Source organism: Gouania willdenowi, chromosome 10 (assembly GCF_900634775.1).
Source record: "Gouania willdenowi chromosome 10, fGouWil2.1, whole genome shotgun sequence".
In the NCBI taxonomy this organism is placed as follows: Eukaryota; Metazoa; Chordata; class Actinopteri; order Blenniiformes; family Gobiesocidae; genus Gouania; species Gouania willdenowi.
The window spans coordinates 29,910,991-29,920,926 of NC_041053.1; the positions used below are offsets into that span (position 1 = coordinate 29,910,991).

Below are 9,936 nucleotides of genomic sequence, written 5' to 3' on the forward strand. Positions count from 1 at the left end.
ATTGCGCTTTATTTTAATAAAACATCCTGAGCACTTTTATAGATGTAGGTGGTTACTTTGTTAAAGAAAAAGCAAAAGTTAAACTTTTTGTGAAAAATTTAATTTGACAGTTTGATAAACATACCTCTAGTTTTTATCCCCCACCACAAAATAGGTTTGAGCATCGTCCGTCCATCCGAGTTAAAGGGGACAGTTTTTCTCAGAAACTGTTTAAGATAGGATAGTCAAATTCGCGGTGTGGCTTCAGGGTATCAATACCTTGATGGAGTTCGAAAATGAGAAGCATGCAATAATCTTTTCTGTAGTTATTGCCTTTGTTCCATTGTTTTTACTCTGTTTGAGGTATCTTCAAAGGGGATGTTTTAGATAGTTAGTAATTTTATATTCTAATGTGATACTATTTTCTTATGTATACATCTAAGTCAGATTTAGGACATTTAGGAAAAGGTTATAATGAGAACCAATCTGGCGAGGGATGTTGATGACAATGTCTTTTTGTTGATATTGGTACTTGAATTACACTTACTTACCATTTACTTGTTCTCGCAAGTTTAAAAAAATTCAATACATTTTATTTTATATCACAGAAGTTCTAAAGGTGAAATTTGTCGTTATTGATATTGCGATATATATTATATTGTTTGATATCACGATATATCACACCGTGATGCGCAAATCGTGAATTGTATCATCAGATACATTATTTTGATGCTTGCTTCCTTATATTAAATGTGACAGTTTTCTGAAACCTCCTCATGGTTCTCATCAGATGAGACGCTGGAGATCTACCTGGAGGTGTATGTAAGTAAAGACTCTGTCACGCTGCTGAACTCTGGAGAGGACAAGATCGAGGACATCCTGGTGCTCCACCTGGATCGTGGCAAAGACTACTTCATCACCATATCCGGAAACTATTTGCCCAGCTGCTTCGGCACTTCACTGGAGACCCTGTGTCGCATGAAGAAGCCCATCAGAGAGATCCCCATCACCAAGCTCATTGACCTGGTGAGGGAAAGCTGATCAGCAGCCGGTCAGATAACTCAATGTGAGACTGTGTAGAGCACAGGTCCCCAAACTACTTCAGAGGTACTGAATAGGGCTATCAGTTAGAATAGAACTTTTAGGGGAGTGGTGGCCTAGTGGTTAAGGCTTGTAATCGGAGGGTTGCCGGTTCAAACCTCTCCTGGGCCATCACTGTGGGATGTTGAGCAAGTCCCTTAACCCCGAACTGCTCCCCAGGGGCCGCAAAATGGCTGCTGACTGCTCCCCAGGGATGGGTTAAAATGCAGAGGACAAATTTCAATGTATGTGTACCAACACATATATATATATAAAGGCAAAAAACCCAATTTAATTTTATTTTTAATTTAAATGCTAATTGTTCATGATTTCACTTTAATTAGAGGGTAAGATAATAAGGAAGGATAGCAATATCTTAAAAATGTAGGAAATGTTTCAACATGCAACACTTTATTTCTCCTAACGTATGCTATTGTGTAATTTTTATTACATTTCATAGAAAATTATCATCTTCCTATTTGACTAGCTACCAACATAGGATAACAGTGCAAAAAATAAATACCAACATATAATAATGGTGCAAAAAAAATACCAACATAGGACAATAGTGCAAAAAACTAAATATCAAAATATAATAATAATAGTGCAAAAAGCAACAACATAAACAACAGGATAAAGTAAAAAAAAATTTAAAAAAAAAACACTGACATAGGATAATAGTGCAAAAAAATAAATATCAACATAAGATAATAGTGTAAAACAAATACCAACATAGGATAATAATGTAAAAAATGTGTATAACATGTAACATTTCTAAAAGTTAATTGTCATATTTTTTGAAAATCCGCTGTCCGTTTTTAAAAATATATCTTATATTATAATATATAACATACCACATCCCATACACCAAATCTACAACATCACTTAAAAACATTTGTCACAATGTTTCAGTGAAAATAAACATTTAAAGAAGGTTAATTTAATACTAAAACTTTAACAGCAGTATTGACATTTAAAAGTACCAACCACATCCATCATATATATTTATTTTTTTGAGTTTGAATCCTGGAAAGTGGAGCTCATTGGTGACGAGAGCTCCTGAGGGCCCCTCACATTGTCCATGCGAGCTACCTGGTGCCCGTAGACACCATGTTGGTGACCCCTGGTGTAGAGAGCAGCCTAACTAGGATGGTAATCTTTCTGCTGCTGTGTAAAGCCTGACACCAGCGTGTTACATGTGAGGGCTTGTTTTACTCTTCACGTTCAAACTAAACCCAGTCACAGATAAAGTCTATGTTTGGGCAGTTTGAGAGTGTTACGCTGCATACTTCTGACAATGAGAGGAATGAGGAAGTGACAGAAACCGAGGCAGGGAGCTCCTAGAGGAGAGGAAAGGCTGATGGGCTGAACCTTCTTTAACCTGTTGTTTCATGAAAAAAATTCTTCCTCACATGACCATCACTGTCTCCTTTTGACTCTTTAAAGTCAAATCTGCATTGACTTTAAAGAGAACTGTCGGAAGCATTCAGCACGTTTTTATTTGTGCTTTAACTATCATTTTCTTCTACTTGTGTGGTGATTCCTACTGCTTTGATGATTGGAGAAAGAAAGACTCAATGATCTGCTTTTCTCATTCTGTTTTAGAGCTAAAACTTGCATCTACGTTGCTCTCTCTGCTCTTGTTTTTTTTTTTTTTTTGTTGCTTTTTTTTTCTTCTCTGCCTTCATCATTCCTTTTCCAAATCTCCACTGTGGTTGTGGGCTGACATCTTGCACAGGGAGAGGACAGCTACATGGAAAAGGTAAAAACCATCACATCTGAACTGGATGAATGTCACCTTGGTTACGAGGCCTGTTTGTTGTGCTTTTATGGCACAGTGTTGACACGCCAGTCATAAAAACCAACTGGTGAAAGTCCCACTGATATATACAATGGGATTCAAACAATAGAAGACTTGTATAAATGTGAGTTTATGATGATTTATGATTGGTCACAGGACAAGGATGAGGATAGCATAGATTCATGTAGTGGTTTTGAGTGAGTAGGAATTTAATTAATCAGTTAGATTAAAGGTCAAAGGTCACTGAATGACCTGCTCCTCAATCTGAGTCACTGTTAATGTTTAATTGATTACGCTCCACACTTCCCATATCGTTAGTTGATTTAAGCTGTGTTCAAAATTGCATACTAACGTACTACTCATAAGATGGTATGTCTAATATCAAAATTAGTATGTAGTGCGTTCACATGAGATAGCATGGAAAGATTGAGTATGCGAGAAAATCCCATATGTATACTATATTGGGACATTTCCTAAGTATGCACAGTGGGTCATACTCAACCATCCCATGATGCATTGCGAGTGAAACGTAAAATTGTCCTGGGACCGTCAAGCTAAAAGTCAAACAACCCCTTTTCAAAATAAAAGCATCTCTTTTTGTCTTTCATTAGTTTGACACTATTGTAAGTAGGGGCTCTTGTTTTGCAGTTAACCAGAAGTTTACTCACATGTTAATATTCTACATGGTCACTTTCTCACTTAAAATGTTTTCAGAACTTTCAAAAGTGGATTATTATTATTATTATTATTATTATTATTATTATTATTATTATTATTATTATTATTATTATTAGTGAGTTATTTAGCCTCAGTTTTTGTTGTTGTTTGAAATGCATTTTTGGAAACTTGAAGTATACATCAGTGGGAACGCTCACCATAGTTAAATCACACTTATAGTATAACGTAGACAGTATATACTCATTGTGTTTGTTGTGAATAATTTGGAGTTTGCCATTTCGAACACATAGCCATAGTATTTCCAAAAAGATGAAGGTGTAGCTTTGTTCCTCTTTCTTTTAAAGCAGCTGTTTGCAGTTTGTATTTGTGGATACTTGTAGTTTCTACCTTCCTCTACCTCCCGCATCACTAACTGCGGCTGTTTGTGTGCATCCATCATGTCTGTAACTGTCGAGATAAATATTAAATCTACTGAGTGAAATCCAGTTACTGTCACCCCGTGGGGCAGGTGGGCTGTATATTCATTTGAGTTTATATATAACAAAAACAACATTAACTTCTGCTAGGGCTGGGCAATATGGACCAAAATGGCGATATACGATATAAATCTATATATTTTTAACTCAATAAAGTTTTTCCAGACAGACAATTCTAGGTTAAATTTGCTGATGAAAAATACCACACAGGCACATTTATTAATGAATAACTGCGCTATTTGGCTTTTTCTCCTCTAGGGGACAGCAAGTGTGAGTGAGTTCTGTAGTGTGGCTTGTTTTGAGGAAGGTCTGGGTTAGGACGCACTCAGTGATCATCTAACTAAGCTTTTCATGCTGTTCTGAGAAGTAACGAAAGCAGCGATTCCTAAAACAAGTATTTTAATACAAAAAGCTTTAAAATATATATCAGAAATATGGAAAATTGTAAAGGACACTGTTTGACTGTACTCTATGAATAATATTAAACACTTGTGTGATGTGATTTGTACTGTTATTGTATAAATGAAATCTCGATATAGGCGATATTGTCATTTTCCATAACGCCAAAATAGAAAACTCGATATATCTTGAATCACAATATTCAGCATTGTATTCACAGCACTAACTTCTGTGAATACAATTATTGTTTACGATGAAAATATATATATAACTATATGGTGATATTTCTCTCAGCAGGAAAAGTCCAAGATGAGCTTCCTGGTGGCCGATGGGGCCAGTAGTGAGGACAAACCCCTAAAAATCCCAAAGGAAGTGTGGATTCTAGTCAACCACCTCTTCACCAAGTCCTATAATCAGGTGAGTTTCAACAATAAAAGAAATGAGGAATATCTTTATATGTTGTCTTTGCACTCCTGACACCAACACATTTTGACAATTATGAACTGGATCCACGTGTGTTTCCCAGGAGGATCTGTTTCAGACGCCAGGCTTACAGGAGGAGCTGCAGAGCATCATCGACTGTCTGGACACCAGCATCCCGGACTATATTCGTATCCTCATTAAACCAGTCCCACTCGACTGGATTTTACAGAGTGAAATGAACAAGAGCAGGAAACACAACAAGAGTGCTGACTATTTTATAATTTCAGTGTGATTACGTCTCAGGGTCTGATCTTAGAAAGGTCTGCTCCTGTGAAAACACGCTCAAACGTCACTATCACTTCAAAGTTAACGGCTTCACATTTAATTTTGCGCTTTCGCTCACTCGGCTGTTCTACATTCTCCGTGTTGAGCACGCATCTAGTATTTAAGTATTCAAGCTCGGGGTGGGAACCTCTGGGTACCTCACAATACAATACGCAATACAAAGCTCACGATAACAATTATCTCATGAAAAGGCTGCGATTATCAATATTTTTTGGTCAGAAATCAATCTAAAATAATCTATGACATAAGGGGAAAAAAAAGATGAAGTGAAAAAATACAAAGACAAGCTTGGCAAATTGAAAAAGTGTCCTATGAACAGTGACACTATTTTAGTGCAACATTTCTGTAAATAAGTGTCAACATGCCAATGTAAACTAATAAGTATCTCTAATAGTGCTTTCTGTAAACAAAAAATAGGGTCTTTTCTTACCAGTGACACCAGTATAGTGCAATATTCCAGTAAACACTATATTGGTTCCTTCAACAAACAGTTACAACATTTCTGTGAAGACGAACCTGCACATTTTAGTGAAAAATCAGAAAAAGTTTTGAAAATAATAAAATAAATTTTAAATCAAAAAAAAAAAAAAATTATATATTTTTTAAATCAATACTTAGTGCGAGCATATCGATAATCGATCGTGCGAAAAAAATATTGTGATATATCGTTGTATCGAAATATTGTCACACTCCTAATTCAAGCATGCAAGATAATTTTGTGCCTATTTATTGACACAGTGTAAATCTGCCTCTCACTGTTTGGCCTTCTATTGTGATCAAACTACCATTATTGGCATTAAACAGAAATATGTAAAGATAACACTTGCACTTTGATTAGATACCATCACAGTGCTATCATTGGACTAATGAAAGTAATGTGCAATGGTTGTATTTAAGGATTGTTATGACAGTTAGTTTTTGTGATATCTGGTGTGCCATATTTTCCAATACTGAGATATATATATATATCTAATATATATACAGTATATCTTATAATATACACACATATACATAGACCCTTTCTTACCCAGCCTAATTTTAGGTCATATTATATATAAATATAATTATATGAATAATTCTTAATGGAATTTACACATTAATCCTAACTTTTAATGTGATGCTCCACAGCATGTATTAAATGTTATCTTTGAAAAAACTGATTTAACTTCAGTAATGCAAAAAGTGCTATTTTTATTTTTAAAATGTCTCAAACAGCTCTTTTTACGTATTTTCCCCATCTAAAGTTTCTCATGCCTTTTCTTTTCCTTTTTTTTTTTTTGCAAGTAAAACCATGCATATTTGTCAAGAAAAGATGACTGATACAGATACTGACATGTAGAATAAAAAAAATTATATTTCAGTGCAAATATCAGCTGATAATGTAACAAATTTTTTTCACCTTAAATTATTACCGTACTCTAAATTTGTAAAAGTCTTATGCACACAAAGATATTACAGTGTTGAATTTAAATTATTGTAATAAGAAGAACAATTCTCAAAAGGAGGCTGCTGGTTTGATAAAACAAAATGTAATTCATCATCTGTTTATCACTTCCTTTTTTACTTTTAAGTTGATTTTCTGCAGAAATGAACCACAGCATTAGTGCTGGAGATTTTCTCTCTACAGTTCAGTCCCACAGTTCTTCATGAATCCTTACTTTTCCTTCACTGTGGACGCAGCTGGATGTAACCACTCTGTAGCTGAAGCGCTGCTCATCTTCTTGGAGGCTTTGCCAGAGCCCGTGGTTTGTTACGAGCTCTACCAGCGGTGCCTCGACTGTGCTCACGACAGCCGCCTGTGCAAACAGGTGAGAGTCAGAGAACAGAGAAATGCTGCATCACCCCCAATTTCCACCGCATCCGAAACTGCTGCGGAACCGCAATTTAGCTAATAGGTTTCTATTAAAGTCGCTGTGTCAATTTCTATATTTGACACCAGAGCTGTGCTGCAGAAATTTTACAAAGATAAGGCCGTGCGGGACAGGAAGTAGTGCATAGACACATAATAAAATACCCAGATTATTTTCAAAATAAACTACTTTGTGTTCAAGGTGGATCCATCCATTGGCTGAGGTTGTCCCTGGTAGAGGGAAACACAGACCTTCCGGGGCCTCCAATGGACCCATTTCAGACTCTAGCTGAAAACAAAGCACATAATCAGATTTAGGGGAATAAAACCTGTCTGCTTTTACCACATTTTTTGACAAAATTAGCACTTTTTTGTGCTTATCAGCTCTAGCGGGCGCAATTTGGACTCAACCCAAAAACCAAGCACAGATTCAGACTTGGGGGGACCATATCTTTCCGTTGATACCACGTTTTGCCCGGTCCGAGCACTTTTAAAATTGTATTTCATTTATTTATTTATTTTTTTTGTATTTCACATATACATATTGCACTTATCCATGGTTGAATCACGTATAGATTGCGTGATTACACATGAATTAGCAGGATCCTCTGAGTCCTTGCTGTAACAGATAAGCAGTACAACAGGAGGCGGTGGGGATTGCCGGACAACAGATTGCGCTGCAGTTACGCGGCGGAGCAGTTTCGGAGCAGGTGCGCATCCAGTGGAATGCTGCATTAGTGCTGACACTGCAACATGAATCTTCTCTTTGTCTCTCATCACAGCTGATTTCCCAGCTGCCCCGGTCTCACCGAAATGTCTTTCGCTACATAATGGCCTTCCTGAAAGAGCTCCTCAAACACACTAATAACAACAATCTCACTGCCAGCCTCATAGGTAACTTTATTTTTTGAATACAGACTATTTTCTTGTTTATTTTTTTAAAATTTTATACATTTTTTAACACAATCTCTGTTTGTTTTTCAGCAACTCTCTTTGGCAGCCTCCTCATCCGACCGCCTCCCACCCTGTCAGGCAGGCAAACGCCTCATGAAAGGCAGAAAGCTATCAACTTCATCCTGGGCTTCCTGATGTCCACAGATGAGGAGTGATGAGATTCTAATTTCTGACCCCAGTTTGCAGTTTTTTTTTTTTTTGTAGAGACAAACATTCTACACGTGTGGTAATCTGCTACGAGCGGAGGAACAGTCTGCACTTATCCTAAAAAAAAAAAAACGTAACAGATCCTTTCAGCGTGAATTGAGCGAGTGTCACGAACAGACGGGAACGCTGAATGTGGAAGCAGATGCACTTTGAGACGACGTACAGAATCTGTGCCTCCAGACTAGAGCGACACATGTTGTTATCATCGGTGCTCATGCCAAAATTAGCCCCAACAGAGAGTGGTTATTTAACAGAAACACTATGTATCCATAAATGTTGCGTTAATCTCACATACACTAAAGTTTAGGAGAGTTACTTTATGATGATCTAAGGACATAGACGAAAAGTGTGTACTTGTCTTTGTCGATAGGAATGTTTTTAGCTTTAGAATAATTAGGACAATCATTTGTTTTGCTGCACATGAGCTGAGGGGTACAGTATAAGCGGTATTTTAGCAGTTATTTAAATGCTTTGATTATTTTATTTTTTAATGTTTTGTTTACCTATAGTTTGTACTGCTTGTTTTTGTGATAATGTGATCGTCTGCTGTGTGACGCCTTATCTCCTGCTCAGTCACTTCCTCTGGAGTTGTGAAGCAAGTCAGTTCTCTGACTTCCTGGTGGATTATAATGGAGTGAATATCCACCCGCTTTAGTTCCAGATGTTTTAAATGGTGTAACTTGTGGTTGTCTTCTCAGACGTCTGTTTAGTGGTGTGAATTTGTGACGGCGTCTATAACGAGGATGATAAGGTGTGCGTTCGTCTGTGTGGAAATACTGTACGTATACGTTCCCTTAGCAATGCCACAGCTCAAAGCCCATCGTGCATTGTTTCAGGTAAACACTGAAGGGTAAATTTCAAGCTTTAAATGATGCAGTATTTTAATGGGTGCAGATTTGGCAGCATATATTATCATGGCTCGTCATTCTGCAGCTGCACACCTTGTTTTTGTGTGCTTTCATTCTCGCCACCACATTTGTTTCACCCTGTTACTGTCAAAAATTATCATGTGATTATTAAAAATCAACAAACCCAATGTGGAGCCCACTAAGTAGGACCTGCTCTGGTAGAGTTTCACTGAACAGATGCTATGGATCATTCTGAAGTGGTCTCATTTATCTGGAAAGGACACGAGACCATGTACCTAAAAGGAAAACGCATACACTTCCTGTCACTAATCCGCACATCCATCCTTATTTGTTTCTTATTTATCATCTTGTGTAATTGATGAGAGCTTTGCCCTCATGTGGGCAAAAGCTTGAGGGAACATTTCCTCCAGATCTAGGAGAACAGTTTCTCAGCAGCCTTTTAATTCACCTTTACCTCTCATTGATTTTGTTTTATTTACGAGAAGTCATTACTGTTTAATTTGATTTTATTTGTTATAGCATGGCACTGTAAAAGTGGATTCATTCAGTTTTGTCAGTTTGTCAAAATTATTTCTCACTGTACACAAGAAAACGCTTGTTTTAAAATTTTGGTACTTTTAATTTATTTAAAGAAATAAAAATAATCTATAAATCCATTTTTCTTTTCAAGACTATATATATTTTTTTAAACACTCTTGACTGCCTACCTTGTCCCAAGTAGCTATGTTATATTTTGTGATAGTAATTAGTTGTTTGAACTGTTTGATTTATTTTTTATCCCTGAATTTACCTCCTTTAATTTTTTCCAGAATTTTGCTTTCTTGACTTAATTAAAATAAATAAGGACACCACACAACCATACTTCAAATGCAATAA

The 9,936-nt window shown here is 36.6% G+C and overlaps 1 protein-coding gene across 10 annotated transcripts in view; it reads left to right on the forward strand.

Annotated features, from left to right (window-relative positions):
• Positions 1–9,716, forward strand: part of ocrl (OCRL inositol polyphosphate-5-phosphatase) — a 29,127-nt gene extending 19,411 nt beyond the window's left edge. For 4 of the 10 annotated variants that reach the window (XM_028459640.1, XM_028459642.1, XM_028459645.1 and 1 more), the window contains 7 exons: positions 770–1,005; positions 2,798–2,821; positions 4,708–4,830; positions 4,940–5,024; positions 6,862–6,989; positions 7,813–7,924; positions 8,015–9,716. In XM_028459640.1, the coding sequence (XP_028315441.1) occupies positions 770–1,005; positions 2,798–2,821; positions 4,708–4,830; positions 4,940–5,024; positions 6,862–6,989; positions 7,813–7,924; positions 8,015–8,139 (833 nt within the window). In that variant the 3' untranslated portion in view covers positions 8,140–9,716. The remainder of the gene's footprint in view (positions 1–769; positions 1,006–2,797; positions 2,822–4,707; positions 4,831–4,939; positions 5,025–6,861; positions 6,990–7,812; positions 7,925–8,014) is intronic. The other 6 variants (XM_028459641.1, XM_028459643.1, XM_028459646.1 and 3 more) reach the window with 3 other exon arrangements.
• The last annotated feature ends 220 nt before the right edge of the window (positions 9,717–9,936 follow it).